Source organism: Ambystoma mexicanum, chromosome 14, assembly GCF_040938575.1.
Source record: "Ambystoma mexicanum isolate Mex_15411 chromosome 14, UKY_AmexF1_1, whole genome shotgun sequence".
Classification (NCBI taxonomy): Eukaryota; Metazoa; Chordata; class Amphibia; order Caudata; family Ambystomatidae; genus Ambystoma; species Ambystoma mexicanum.
This window is the reverse complement of record NC_090940.1, coordinates 673,285,944-673,301,267: the sequence shown is the minus strand read 5'-3', so window position 1 is coordinate 673,301,267 and position 15,324 is coordinate 673,285,944. Positions and strand designations below refer to the sequence as shown.

At 46.4% G+C, this 15,324-nt stretch overlaps 1 protein-coding gene across 3 annotated transcripts in view; it reads right to left on the bottom strand.

The window, feature by feature from the left end:
* Positions 1-15,324, bottom strand: part of KCNH5 (potassium voltage-gated channel subfamily H member 5) — a 628,566-nt gene that overhangs the window by 506,578 nt on the left and 106,664 nt on the right. For all 3 annotated transcript variants that reach the window (XM_069638250.1, XM_069638247.1, XM_069638248.1), the window contains exons 3-4: positions 6,102-6,208; positions 5,231-5,359 (exon numbers count right to left, since the gene is read on the bottom strand). In XM_069638250.1, coding sequence (XP_069494351.1) covers positions 5,231-5,359; positions 6,102-6,208 — 236 coding nt within the window. The remainder of the gene's footprint in view (positions 1-5,230; positions 5,360-6,101; positions 6,209-15,324) is intronic.

The window sequence follows — 15,324 nt, the reverse complement described above, 5'->3', positions numbered from 1 at the left end:
AGCGATTATATTTACCAACGAAAGAGTTACAAGACAAGGCTTTATTCTGGTGTCATCAATCTCCTTTAGCGGGACACGCAGGGTTGAGAACAATGCAGACCATTTTGGAAAAATACTTTTGGTGGCCCTCCTTGAAACAAGATATGAATAAATATGTGGAATTATATGAGAATTGTGCACGGAACAAAGGAGAGCATGTTAGAAAAAGAGGTTTACTACAGCCATTAGCTACTCCTGACCAACCATGGACACACATTTCTATGGATTTTATTACTGATCTGCTACCTGATGAGCAATATGACACCATATGGGTAGTGGTAGATTTTCTGTCAAGACAAGCTCACTTCATTCCTTGTGAAGGAATACCTGGGGCAGGCAAATTGGCTGAGTTATTTCTACAACATGTTGTAAGGCTGCATGGATTACCAAAAAGCATTGTCTCATATAGAGGTTCGCAATTTACCTTCAGATTTTGGCATGCTTTTTGTCGAGTATTGGGAATTAATTGTGCTCTTTCCACCAGTTATCACCCCCAGACAGATGGGCAGACACAGAGAGTGAATCAAACACTTGAACAATATTTACGGGCTATTTGAGTGATGGTTGGAACTCTTGGGTGCAAGCTTTATGGTTAGCGGAATTTACTTATAACAATACCTACCTTACTTCCTTGGGCATGGCACCTAATGAATGTTTATATGGTCATGAACAAAATACGATACCAGAAGATTTGCCGGAAATAGGGAATATGCCAGTGTTACAGGAGCACAAACAGTTGCTTCTACAGGCTAGACGGAAGGCACAAGAAAATCTGGAGAGAACCAAGAGACAATACAAAAGATAGGCTGACAAGCACTGACAGGAAGGTCCTCAATATAAAGTGGGGGACAGAGTTTGGTTATCTACTCGCTATTTGTCTTTAATAGGATCACGAAAATGTCTACCTCGGTTCATTGGGCCGTATGAGATTTGCAAATGTATATCAGCAACTGCTATGAAATTGCGTTTGCCTGCATCTTTACATATACACCCAGTGTTCCATGTCTCTTTACTTAAACCTGCAGCTCCAGGCATGACTACGAAGTGACCCCCAGCAATCATGACAGATGGCCGAGAGGAATGTGAAGTGCAGAGTATTCTGGATGTTAAAAAAAGGAATCAACGATTTTGGTATCCAATTTAGTGGAAAGGGTATGGACCAGAATATTGTTCTTGGGAACCCGCAGCTGAGGTACATGCTCCAAGATTGGTCAGACAATTGCATCGGCAACATTCTGATAGACCGAGCACCTGGAAGGGCCCTGGGAGAGGAGGTAATGTCAGGAATATGGGGTGGTGGAGGCGAAAGAGGAGGTTTTTAAATCTGAAAAGAGCTCAAGTATTGGTACATGGGGTTGGAAAAACTACATTTCCCAGCAGCCCATTTGACAATTCGTAGTCCTTTCCATGCGCGTTGGCCAGCTGTCTTTAATTAGCAACAGCTTATCACAGTGGTGACCTATGTGTGTGTTATGTTTCATGGTAATACGATCTACATATTAGACAGTGTAGGGTTTTTTCCAGTTCTTCCCCCTATCCTATCCTGTTTAGGTGTTTCCTAACCCTCTATCCGGTTTCCCTTAACATCCTCTTCCCCGTCCACAACCTCTCCCTAAACCTCTTCCCCCCCCATTGGCTGCCACGTGGTATCCTGTGTTTTGAATATCAGGTATCTGTGCCAACCACGGGTGGTGGGTCGACTTCATTCGGCTTCTGTGGTTCGGGGGAGTGTGTCGACACTTTCCTCCCCTATGGTGTTTTTGACATCAAAAGTCCACTCAAGGACTCAGATTGAATAGCAACTCGAGAATGTCATCAGGGAAACAAGTTCACAACCACAAATTCTATGAACAGCAAAGAGCTAAAATTAGGCTCTTGGAATACAAGGGGATTTAAACATCTGACAGCACCTAGTGACTTAAATCTGGGAGTGTTTGACATTCTTTGTTTCCAAGAAACGTGGTTGCTCATCCCCCCTTAATGGATAGCTATGACACAAGACCGGCACCAGCAAAGAAAGGACCCAAAGACCGGCCCACCTCTGGTCTCCTAACGGCAATAAAGTCTGGGTCAGGCCTATCTGTACAAGTGTTGATCTGTGACCTTTTGCTTCTGGCAATCCGAGTCGACTGGACAACGGTTGAATCTCTGAAGACAGAGAAAACACCCGGAACTTGATAGTCATTAATTGTCACTGGAACCCTGAGTTGACCTCAAATGGAGACTTCATGAAACTGATAACTTCAACAATTGATATGGCTCTACTAAAATACGACATCCCACTATTTTTAGTATGTGGAGACCTAAATGCTGCCTGCGGTCCATCCAATCACATTACAATCAAACATAAATTAAACCCATTTCAAGAACAAAGATAGAAACTCTGGTCAGCAGCCATGAGACCAAGGAGCCTGGTCTGTACTGAGTCGAATTGTCCAGTGACAAAACCCACAATTCCAACTTGGTCGGCAAGGAGATCAGGCAGCCGACATGGACCACGTGTTTGTCTCCATTGAATTGGCACATTATATTGGAGCATGAGATCATTCAAACTAAAAACAGCGATCATAACTTGAGACTGGTGACTTTTACAAGGGGACTTGAAACTCTGAGGCCAATGATGGGAGCAGACGTTGTGGTAAACAATGGTGGCAACCGACTTCGGATGAAACCAAATGGCATAAAAGTAATAACTGGGAAATATGTTACGCCATCAAGCAGAGGGAATGTGACCAAAGGCAAAAACCAGGTGGATTTCGTGGCCCTACTCGACTACTTCAAATCCAATAAATCAAACAGGAAAGTCCCAGATCAAGTGTTGCAGCACTGCTACGACAAGGTGCTAGTAGAAAAACGCAAAATCGTTAGACGTCTCAAAAAAGCTGCAGCTAAGTCCAACTCAAGTAAACTAAAAACTGAAGCTAAGAATGCTACCCAAGAGTATAAAAACGGGGTAGCTGGACATAAAAGAACTGTCCTACAGAACGATGCAGAGAACATGCTCAAAGCTCTGACTAAGAAAAACTCAAGCGACTTCTGGCATCTAATAAAAGAAGATCAACCACCCACAACACTCAGCAGAACTACACTTATTGACTCTATTTAAAGACGGAAGAACACCTTTAACTCCTGTTGCAGTGTCCAGTTCTGAATATTGGGATCTGGGTATAAGTGTAGAAGGGATCCAACTGAAAAATCAAAAAGATCACTACATCTAGAGCACTAGGGCCTGACGGCCTAAGTAACGCAATGCTAATAGAAAACCCGGAAGAATGGGTGATTTTTACAAACGCCATCTTTGACAAAATCTGCAGAACGCATCAAATCCCCCGTTCATGGAAGACAGCCATGATCGTGCCCATCTTCAAAAAGGGGAAAAAAGACGAACCCCAAAACTACCACCCAATTGCGTTACTGGATGGCATAGGCCAAATCTTTGGATCCTTCTTACTCGCCAAACTAACCCGCTGGATTACTATCAAGGGCTGGTTTGATCTCTTTCAAACGGGCTTCTGATCTATCAAACCGTAGTAGGCCTTAAAGACAATTAGACAGCCTCTACTGTTACTTGCTCGAAAACAGCTTGGAGATAAATGAAAACAAAACCAAAACCAAACCAAAATCATTTGCCTCCAAAAGGCAAAACAGAGAAAGAGCAAACCAAGTTGGTTTCAGGGTGACAAAAAGATTGAGGAATTAGATTCCATTGGAGTCATCTTCAACAACAGCCCCACAGAGGCACCGGCTCAAGACTTCCTAAAGAACAAGGTCACAGTTTTGAATCACAGGGTCGCTTGATGGACAAAAGACTTGGAAGGTTTTCCATCATCAGTCTAGTTAACTTTTACAGGAACGAGGTGGTTCCGACCATAACATATGGTGCTGAAGGTCTGATCCATATGCCAATAGAAATCTGGTCAACACTGGAAGATAAGTTCTGGCGATCGGTCCTAAACTTACCAAACTCAGCTGGAACTGTCAGACTTAGAAATTAGCTCGCTCTAGCTTCACTCAAAACGATTGTGGAATGGAAGGCACTAAACTTATATCGAAAAATATTGCCTCCTTTCTGTGCAACAATATTTGAAGTGATTCACAACAAAATTTCTAAAACCTCAAACAGGATCTTGAACACTTGGGTTAGCAAGTGCCAAATAAAAACTAGAGGAACTTGGTTGCTCAGAAATGGATCTGGTCACGAATCGTTTGAGAATCAAAAAAAGCTCTTCGAACTTGATTGGATCAAAACAACTGAGAAAGATAGTAAAAGTAGTTTGGCGGAGAACTTGCCTGCAATTCCAATATAATTGAACCATCAGAGAGGCTATCTGAAAAGATTTCTGATAGATCATTTAGAGACATCTTCATCAGAATGAGATTAAGCCTGTTAAACACCAACAAAACTAAGTGCATTCAAGGAAGATCCATCTCAAAAACCTGTCGGATCTGTGCACCAACTGGAGAGACCAAATCGATCAAGCACTTGTTGAGGACCTGCACGAGATGGGAGCCTCAGAGAGCTACACTTGACACCAATACTGAATAAACATGCCACAATGGACAGAGGATTGTTGGAGTACTCTCATATGTGGAGAGCAAACCAAAACGACCATTGCCTCAGTTTCCGTGATGAAGTCTATTATTTTAAAAAAATTCTCGTTCAGGAGACTCCCACTGAAGATGTACTCCCGAACCCATCTTTTCCTTTTTTTCATTTCTCCTTTTGATTGGATGAAGCGGATGTAGTGATGTTAAATGTTCTCTTTTGAAAAAATTGTTAATTCAATTACAATTAAAAAGAAGTCATGCCTTTACTCAGGGGAAGTAGATGTGTAGTCTACTAATATTTGATTCAGAGTGTATCATTTTCCAATCCAGCTATGCATGAGTGAATGGGATTATGGCTTTGTGATTCTAAGGCCAGCTGTGGCCAGTGAAGGAAACATGTTGGGTTCTGCCTAAGCAAAACAAGTAGACAGCATATTGAGCTTTTATAAGAAGCTTTCACTATTGAACAGTTAACTTCAGGATGTTTCCATTACATTTGCATTGTAATAAATTGTTCTCAATCTACTCCCCTCTTACACCCACATTGAGCTAGGCCTTCCATCAACATTTCTGTGTCAAAGAGTAAAGCACTAATCATGCACAAGTGGACCTCAAAAACTACAAAGCATTAAACAAAACCTACCTCTTGCCGATTCATCTTCAATAGGTTGTTTGAAGAGCGTAATGTCTTTAAAAGTGCACAGGAATAAAACCACCTTCTCATGTTCGTTTCTTATGGGTGCAATTTGCATATAAAACCAAACTGGAGTTCCTGCAGAATGGAAAAGAGACATCGGAGGAGCTGAACCAAGTGTCATCGCACTGATCAAATCTTTATCTGAAACTAAACATCCCAGATCTCCTCTCTGCAGTTCCTCCTTGCGAGAGCAACAGCAGACAGACCGAGTCAGACTGCCTGGGGTAAAAAAACAGACCACCCCCCAACCCCCCTGAAGGCCACGCCCTGACGAGGCCAATAATGATGAAAGGATTGAGAGCCCACTGCCTGCAAGGTGATTCAGCTGTAAGGTCCCTTCTTGCTCTAGGGCTTTCAGAAGTCCAAAAGCTTAAAGGCAACTCTGAGGTCTGGAACAGTAGCATGACTACAAAGTCCCCCATCCGTATTTAGGATCCTTAAGAAATGTTGCACATTCAGTTAATCATTCCACGGCTGGTCCCCATTGAGCATTGAAACGCCAGCAAGTAAACTTCACCAAAACCTGAAGGTGGCTGGAAACAGGACAGAGCAGTATAGTGGAAAATGTTTCAGAGTGCCAATTAATGATACAATACAAGCTTAGTTACCTAGCTTGGGTCAAAGATGGCCTTAATTCACAGTGTGCCGACTATTTAAGGGTTTTCATTTTCAAACATTAATTTTCAGATTCTTCAATATTTACATTTGCTGTGAACTCGTCTGACCAATGTTTAAAAGTGAACTTTGCATAATGCACTCCAGTAAATCACCTCACTCAACAGGTTATTGAGGTCCTATGCGGAAGAGGGATACATACTGTTTTTCTTGTATAGAAGAACTTCAAAGCAGGTGGACTCGTAGTTATCAAATGTCTGCCTAACCTTCTGAATAGTCTTCTTGTCCGTCAATTCTCCATACATAAAACTAGAAAACATACAAACAGCAGGAAGTTACTATACTATATGGGGGGTCTGTACAGAAACTATTGATGGCTTATCACAAAAACTCTATTCTGTCCCGAGTAGAAAGGCAAACATTTTATTATGATTGTATCAAAGAGAACCATTGCATTTTAAAGAACGACACCCCGCCCCCTCAAGAAAAAGGACATCTGAAAGAGCCACATGCAACATTGTAAATCGGTTTATTGCACTTTTATAGTTCCTACATGCATGTTCTGCTACTGTTCTGCAGAAAAGCCAAATTCTGTCCCAAGTTCAGTCCTTTGTTACTCAGAGGTATCCAGGCTCCCTCTTTCAGCGGCACTCATGTGGATATATCCCTCAGGTCCCTGTGGCTGCCCAAAGAGTCACATTTATTCATTGGTAATTTATATAGTGCCCACTATAATGTGAGTGAGGTGGAGAATAAAAGTTAACAGGCAAGGTTAAGGAACTGATCATTCTCAGCATTGGTACCTTCTAGATTAGGTAGGAACAACAAGGGTGAGGAGTGTTAGAGGGACACACAGATGGTTCAAGAAACACTTACTGACAACTCACAGATTTTTATTTAACTTGGATTGAGCTCTACAGCCGCCCCTCCCTCTCTGGCGATCATCTGAAAGCACCTCCTACCTAACCCCTCCGCCCTTAGGACCCAGTTTCTAGATAGTAAACAGGTTGAAACAGTCGCCAACAGAGTAAAAAAGCTGCAAAGGCATGTGGCCATATCCAACTAAACTCCCTCTGGGAATTCCTAAAGCAGTCCTTACTCCATCCAGTGGTTACTTTCCTACAAGGTTAGGGAATTGTGCCTTGCAGACGCCATGCTCGATTAGGTCTGGTTTGTACCACGGTCACGTTCTCCTCTCCTGAAGTCAGGCATCGGAGCATGCCAGCGCTAATGCGCTTTGCCCGGTGGTGGTTTCCATGGGGTTTGATGCATCAACCCCATTTACAGGACTCCCATTCCCGGGTGCAGTCACATAATGAGACGTGGCGAGGTCAGTGATGCTTCAATGGGAGGTTGCAGCCTCCCAGTCAGGAAGTGCTGTAGCTAAGATACACAGCGAGAACCAGAGCTACCTGTAGATTTATCCTTGTTGCTCGTTTTCTTTTGGATTACTCATTGTGTAGAACAGTATTTAGTTTCCTGGACTTGAACGTGGATTTTCCCTTGTGTTTTGGTGCATTTGTTTTAGACTGCCTGCTGTGCATGACCCAGCCTCCTGGTTGGATTGCATCTGGTGTGTGGACTTCGAATCAGTGACTGGGAAACAACCTGGGCTCCTGGATACTTCAGTTTTCTCTGATTTCTGGATATTTGGAATTCCTCCGTTTGTTATGCCGCAAACATTCAGCGAAGCAACAACCCTTTCTCCGCCTACTTGCACCGGAATCCTAGGGTACCACTGCTGCCCTGGCATTTTCTACATGGTTCTCCCCAGTCCTTTAGTTGCGTCCTCTGGGTCCTTGCAGAATTGTTGCTAGGGACATCCTTTTCATCACTGGGTGGTTCCCGGACCTATGGACTGTTGCTACCTGCTCCCTAGGGAGAACCAGATTGTAAAAACACAGACCAGGTTGGTGCACTATTAAAGATATTATGGGTAATGGAAGAGATAGAATTGGGCAAGGAGTATTAACACTCCACTGGTAGATCAAAAGAAACTGTCATGTGCTCGGCATGTCACCTCCACGCCCTGCTGGTACTCACGTGGCCGCTGTAGCCACAATGGCATCTGCGACCAGGGGAACCCGGCACTCAAGGTAGCAGTACTGATGGTCAATGCAGAGGCAGACCCAAATGCGCAATGGCCTCCAGTGGCCCCCCATGTTTGGATCAGGGAGCGTGCGCGGGAGCACAGTGTCTTCACACACAATGCGCAGCTCCAAGAGAGTCATCGGATCCTGTTGCTGCGGCTCTCGAACTGCCAGGATATTTAAACACCTTGCTCCCACAAACAGACACATCTTAATGTGCTCTGTATGCTCCCAGATACCTTTTGGTTGTTGTCCTGTTCCGTTTCTTCTCTGCATCCTGCTCGTGTCCACCAGTTTATACCGGTTCTCCATTTCCCTGCTTCTGCTCAAAACCCCCCTACTCAGTGGCTGTCTCGTTTGCTTTCGCTTTTCTTTGCCCAGCCTTTGCCTTGCCTCGCCTCTTGTTGGGTACCTTTGATGCCTCCTTATTCGCCGAGTTCTGGAGCCTTCCTTCATCCTGCAACCTGCCTGCAGCTGTTACCACCGGTTTGGCTGCTGTTTATACCATAGGGCTCCCTCAGCCAGTGCCTGGCACTGTCCTTACGCCAGGACAATCCGGGGGAGCTGTCTGTGGCATAGGGAGTCAACTTCCAGGTTCCTTTTTCTGTCCATATCACAGGGAGATGATCCTGGGGCTGGTCCCTGCGTTGCACCATCTTCTATACAGTAGCACTGGATCGCCGGGACATCCCAGAGAGAAGCCTTTTCCATCTTCGGACTCAGCAACAAAGAGACCAGGTATTTGACAGATTAAGACGCCAACAACCCCTTGAGCCCATGGAAGCCGTACAAGAATTGTGTGCGGAAGCACAAGCCCTCAGACTGGAGGTTGCTGCTCTAAAACAAGAGAACACTCTTTTACGTGGCACCATACATCGTGATCCTGCTTTAGCATTGGCTGAGAACAATGGCGTACACTTACACTCTAATATATGACAGTGAACCAAGAAAATGAATGGAATTCTGTAAGGCTTTATAATGAGTAACTTAACGGGTAGCGCCTTGGCCTGGGTGGCTTCTTGTGCATCAGCCAATAGTCCAATATTAGAGAACTTTGGTCAGTTTGAAAAGGCTTTTTTTGGTGGTCTTTCAATCCCCTAATCTAGCTGCGACTGCTGAGAACCTGCTGCAGAGAACCTGCACCTCGATTTGAAACTAGGGCATTCAGATCGCATCACATACTTCAGTCACTTCCGGAAACTCACAGCGGATTCCCGATGGCTAGAAGTAACGCAACAGTGTTTAGAAGAGAGCATTGTGAAGAATACAAGGATGAGCTTGTCCATACTCCAGAACCCGAGTCCTTGCAAGGTTTAATCGAGCAGGTTATTAGCATAGACCACTATTTGAGGCGCCATGTAGAATGACGGAAGACAGGGGAGTGGCTCTACCGACCAATTCCTGTCCCATCTACTCCGGTTCACCCGGTGAAGGAGTCTTCTGATGAACCCATGCAATTAAGTGTCATGCGTGGCCCTTTTTCAGAGGCAAAAACGAGAAAACGCCGGCTCAACCGGATATTCCTCTATTGTGGGGGTAGCAGCCATTTCCTGGGAACATGTCCCTTGTGACCCTCTAAAACCAGCGGGAAACTGAACCTGGTAACGTTCTTTCGATGGGATGTTCCTCTGACGTATTCCACATCTTTGATAGCAATTACTACAGCTGTGCTGCTTCGGAAAACTTTTTTGGCGTAAGCGTCCTGCATCAATGACGTTGATACACTCCCTCGAGGGCCTCCGTCGACGTCACCGGATGTTATATCTAGGACGCACGACACCCACAGCCTCAGTTGTAGTTTTTTTCCCCAGAACGTGCGGCACCAACCACCTGCCAGTATGACTGCAGAAAGCCTTGCGGAAACGTAAGCTGCAATCGCATAAGAAATTCTGTAGAGGGGCAGGCTGGGAAGGTACAATGTGGAATACGTCGGAGGAACATCCCATCGAAAGAACGTTACCAGGTAAGATAAGTAACTTGTTCTTCGATGGGATTGTGTCCTCTGACGTATTCCACATCTTTGACAGACTCCCAAAGCAGTACCAACGTATGGAGGTGGGAAAAGAATTTACAAATTCATCAATTTAGAATGCCCAATCAAATTGCAGAATATAGGACTGCTTAACCAAAGACCAAATCTTGCCCATGGGTAGAGTCTAGGGAATAGTGCCTCACAAAGGTATGGACAGAAGCCCACGTGGCTGCTTCGCAAATACTGCGAATCGGAACGCCCCTCTGTAGAGCCGTGGAGGCAGCCACACCCCTAGTAGAGTGAGCCCGTAAGCCTACTGCAGGGTCCTTACCCGCCAACCGGTAACAGATTGTCAAAATGATCCATCTGGACAAGGTCTGTTTGCTAACAGTCTGACCTAAACGCCTACCAGCGTAACCAACAAAGAGCTGATCATCCACTCTGACCCGGGACATCCGTGAGAGATAGAAACTCAAAGCTCTTCTAGGATCCAACCTATGGAGCCTCTCCTCTTCCTTACCAGGATGCGGAGGTGGATAGAAGGCCGGAAGAACCACCGTCTGGCTTAAATGAAATTCCGACACGACCTTCGGAAGAAAGGAGGACGACCCCTAAGGACAACCCTGTCCTTATGGAACACTGTGAAAGGTGCCTTGGCGGAGAGTGCCCGCAACTCACTCACTCTGCGTGCGGAAGTAACCGCAACCAAAAATACAGTCTTAAAGGACAAGTGTCTCAGCAAGCAAGAATGTAAAGGCTCAAACGGAGCTCCCATTAGGAACTTTAAAACCAAATTCAAATCCCATCCCGCCACCTGGAAAGGTGACAGAGGAAACACATTAGTTAGCCCTTTTAGAAACTGAGAAATCAAAGGGGATCTTAAAATAAGAACATTCCTCAGACGAGCGCTTAAATATCGACAGCGCCTCCAGGTACCCCTTAATGGTACCTACTTGCAGGCCCTTGTGGGCTAAAGAAAACACAAAAGACAAAACCAAAGGAATTGAACATTGAAAAGGATCCACATTCTGCACCCTGCACCAGTCGTAAAACTTCCTCCAATGGCAACGGTACAGGGATTTCGTTATGGGCCTTCTGGCCGAAAGCAACACCTCCATCTCATCTTCAGGGAGGTCCCAATCCTTATACCTCAGCCTTTCAGATACCGAGCATGAAGGCTAAGAGACCTGACCTCTGGATGGAGAACTCAACCCCCCTCCCGTGAGAGCAGATCGTCTTGGTAGGGAAGACTATGGACAGCAGATGGACAGGTCTAGAAGGTCCGGGTACCACGCTCTCCTGGCCCATGCCGGAGCAATGAGGATCATCCGGGAAACAAACCTCCGTAACCTCGGCAACACTTGCGGAATGACGGGGACTGGAGGGAACGCGTACAGAAGTGAGAAGGACCACTCCACTACGAACGCGTCCCCTAAGGCTCCTCTTGGAGGAAATTCCCATGAGCAGAATCTTCGCACTTCCGGTTGACACTGGTGGCGAAGAGATCCACTTGCGGGATTCCCCAAAGGGCAAAGATCTCCAACAGAACTTCCTGAGCCAGTTCCCACTCGTGAGAGACTGTGCTCTGCCTGCTCAGAGCGTCCGCCGTCGCGTTTGTCTCTCCGGCCAGATGAACTGCCGAGATCAAAATTTCCTGCTGGATGGCCCAGAACCAGAGCTGCATCGCCTCCCTGCACAATGGGAGTGACCCTGCCCCCCCCCATTTTTGTTGAGGTAGTGCATGGTCACTGTATTGTCCATCAGAATCAGGACATTCTTCCCCTGTACAGATGGCAGAAAAGCCTTCAGGGCAAGCCTGACGGCCCTCAGCTCCAACAGATTGATGTGGAGTCTGGACTCCGACGGAGACCAACTGCTGCTGAACAGCTCGTTGGCATGAGCTCCCCACCCCGTGAGGGATGCGTCCGTCACGATCCTCACCTCCAGCCACGGTTGCCAAAACAGAGCCCCTTTAAACAGATTTCCTTCCACGGCCCACCACAGAAGGTCCTGGGCGACGGGGGGCGGAATCTGAACGCGATCCGACATCCAGCCGGAGACCTGCGACCACTGCATCTTGAGAGCCCACTGCAGAGATCTCATCCGCAGCCTGGCCTCTGGCACCAGGAAAATGCAGGATGCCATGAGGCCGAGCAACCTCAAAAACTCGAACGCCGGGAGACTCTGGGCACGTTGAAACTTGTCCAACATCTGCAGAATGTAATGAGCCCTCACCTGGGGAGGCGAACACTGCCCCAGTGATGTGTCGAGCACCGCTCCGATGTACTGGAGCCGCTGGGTAGGTGTCACATGAGACTTCTTTAAGTTCAGGGAGAAGCCCAGCTTGTGAAGGGAGTGGCAGGTGACGTACAGACGATCCAGGACTTGCTCGGGAGAGTGCACCCTGATCAACCAATCGTCCAGGTAGGGGTAGACGTGAATCCCCCCCCCTTTCCTGAGATGCACTGCCACCACCACAATTAGCTTGGTGAAGACCCTCGGGCGGAGGTCAATCCGAACGGCAGGACCCAAAACTGAAAATGCGAGTCGCCACCCGCGAACCTCAGGAACTTCCTGTGCTTGGGAGGAATCGGCACACGAAAGTAAGCATCCTTGAGGTCGACAGACACCAACCAATCCTGAAGTTGAAGGGCCTGGAGGACTTGAGAGAGAGTAACCATCTAGAACTTGTCCTTCCTGAGGAGCTTGTTCAAACCATGCAAGTCCATGATGGGTCTCAATCCTCCGTCTTTTTACAGGATCAAAAAATATGGGGCATACCATCTCTTCTTCCTCTCCGCTACAGGCACCAGTTCTATGGTGCCTTTCTTCAGCAGGGATAGGATTTCCTGCGCAAGGAGCGGATCCGGACGCTCCAAAGAGAGCTTCCCCGCTGGATTGTCGTGAGGCATCTGCCAGAAAGGAAGACAGTAGCCGTGGTCTATGATCTCCAGAACCCACACATCTGAAGTAATGGCATGCCATGCTACAAGATGCTGCGCCAGTCTTCCCCACAACTGGCGAACCATGGGACATGGCCTCATGACTGAGCTGATGCGGCAGTGCCTGAGGGCAAAGAGGCAACTGCCAGAGCGCCTTTGGCACCTCAAGTACCTTGTTTTCCACCTCTGGTACTCCTACGTTGGCCCCTTGGACTGGCAGCTCCTCTCGATCTACCAAAGGAAGAGTAGTATCGAAAGGAACCTCCCCTCCATTGCTGTTCCCTAGGACGAAAAGGCTGTGGTTGACTTACTGCAGCACTCAAGGATTTCGCTGCAGCTTTGGAGGTCTGCGACCACTCAAGGCTCTCGTCAGCCTTGCTGCCAAACAGGTGGACACCATCAAAGGGCATGTTGAGAAGCCGGGACTATACATCAGGAGCAAACCCTGACTTCCGCAACCACGCAAACCTGCGCATCACTGTGCTCGTCGCCATGGACCGGCTGACACAGTCTGCCACGTCCGGACCCGACTGAATGGATTCACACATGGTATCCTTGTCATCTTGAATGAGGGCTTGAAAACCATCCCGTTCGTCCCCTTCGGGAATATGTTCAGCCGCCAAAGATGCACAATTCCACAGAGTGTGAGTGAATCTTGGCAAGGCACAGAGTTGGGTGCCTTTAAAGCCATACTCCCAGATAAAAATACTTTCTTCGCCCAACCATCAAAGCGCTTGTCAACCCTATCAGGAGGGATGGTAGGGTACGCAGCCTGCTTCGCTCGGGCCGTAGCCGCCTGCACCACCAAACTCTCCGGAGTGGGGTCAGGCCCACTCCAGGAAATTATATCTGGGAGGGCCAGGGTTTTGATCAGGGGGGCCCATATTCCATTGGGTGTGGGTCTAGGAGTACCCTCAACAAAGTGCTAGTGTTGATCCTGAGTTCAGAGATCCGTGATCCAGCAAAAAATGTCTTCAAAAGGGAAGCAAGGAAAATAGTGTTGCAACATCACTCTACTGATCTTCCCTTCCCATCTGCTCTCCCCATTCTGTTATATCTGATCCTGCTCCGCCTTTCAGCATCCAGTCACCTTCCTTCAGCTGCCCTAACCACAGTTTTCATTTACCTCCCCTGCCACCTATTTCACACCAGCACCCAGCATGCCTTGCCTGGCTTGGGAGAATTGAGGGTGATGCCGCCTCCTCCTCCTCCTCTGAGACGGCTGAGCAGTGAGGCCCCCAGTCTTTTTACCGTCTCAGATGGTGTCCACCCAACAATACCTTCCTGAGCACTGTGGCTTCAATACAGGTAGTCTTGTTGATCTTAACAATATTTTGAGCAAAATAACATACCCTCCAATAACATAGACATGTATACAAACCTCTCCTCATGCACCCATTCCCCAAACTCCTTCCCCCCTCCTTTCCAACTGAACCCCTAGAGTAGTCCCATTCTAAATGTCTCCCATCAATGGTTCATGTCAAAAATGACATTTGAACCAAAAAATGTTATTTTTTTGTTGCATTTGTGCAGCACATTTTAATTGCGTTGAGTGCAAGGGAGTGCTAGGGCTGAAAGGGCTGCATCAGGAGGCAGACGGTGCTGGTTGAGGGGTTTGCGGCCTCCTGGTATTGCTCCTGGTGGGGGATGCCCCTGTACATCATTGTCTGGTACATACTGTTTATGTACTGGTTACAATATGGAATTGTCCATGATGATTCTTTGTTTGATGTGTTTACTTTGATTTGCTATTGACTGACACAATTGTGTTCAATAAATGTAGCCCGGATATTTTCAAAGTTAGATGTGTGCGTGTCCTAATCCCTGTGCTGTCATCTATTAAACCCCAAGTTAGGATTTGTGGAATAGCTTATAATGCGAACTGAAGCGGTTCTAGGGGCACCTAATTTTAACAGGTAAGGCATAGTGAAATAAAAAAATATGCCCAGGATCACACACTTTGGTGAAGTGGCAAAGCCATAATTTGAGCCTAGACTGAAATTTAGATACGTGACCACACATTTTCCAAGCTGTAGTTGGTATAAATATGTGTTGAAGTTTGGCTTTGAATAACTAAAATACTAAATTGTATACAGATTACTTAAAAAAAAAATGCACAAGTCACATGATAAACCAACCTGACAATCTATTCATCATTGTAGAAACATGATGATGAAAAGATTAAGGGGGGCATTTTGTTTTGAATCCTAAATTGCACGGATCAGAATTTTCCTGCTTGCCCATTTTTGCAAAAGGGGCCATTCATTAATTTTCATCGTTTCCAGCAAGTACTGGAAAAGTAAAAACAGGCGAAAATCGCGTTTGCTATTTACTTTACCACTACGTGTCTGGAAAAGTGTAAATTACTTGCACAATTAACGATTGGGGGAGCCATCCAAAATAGATTCCTTTGGACTCTAA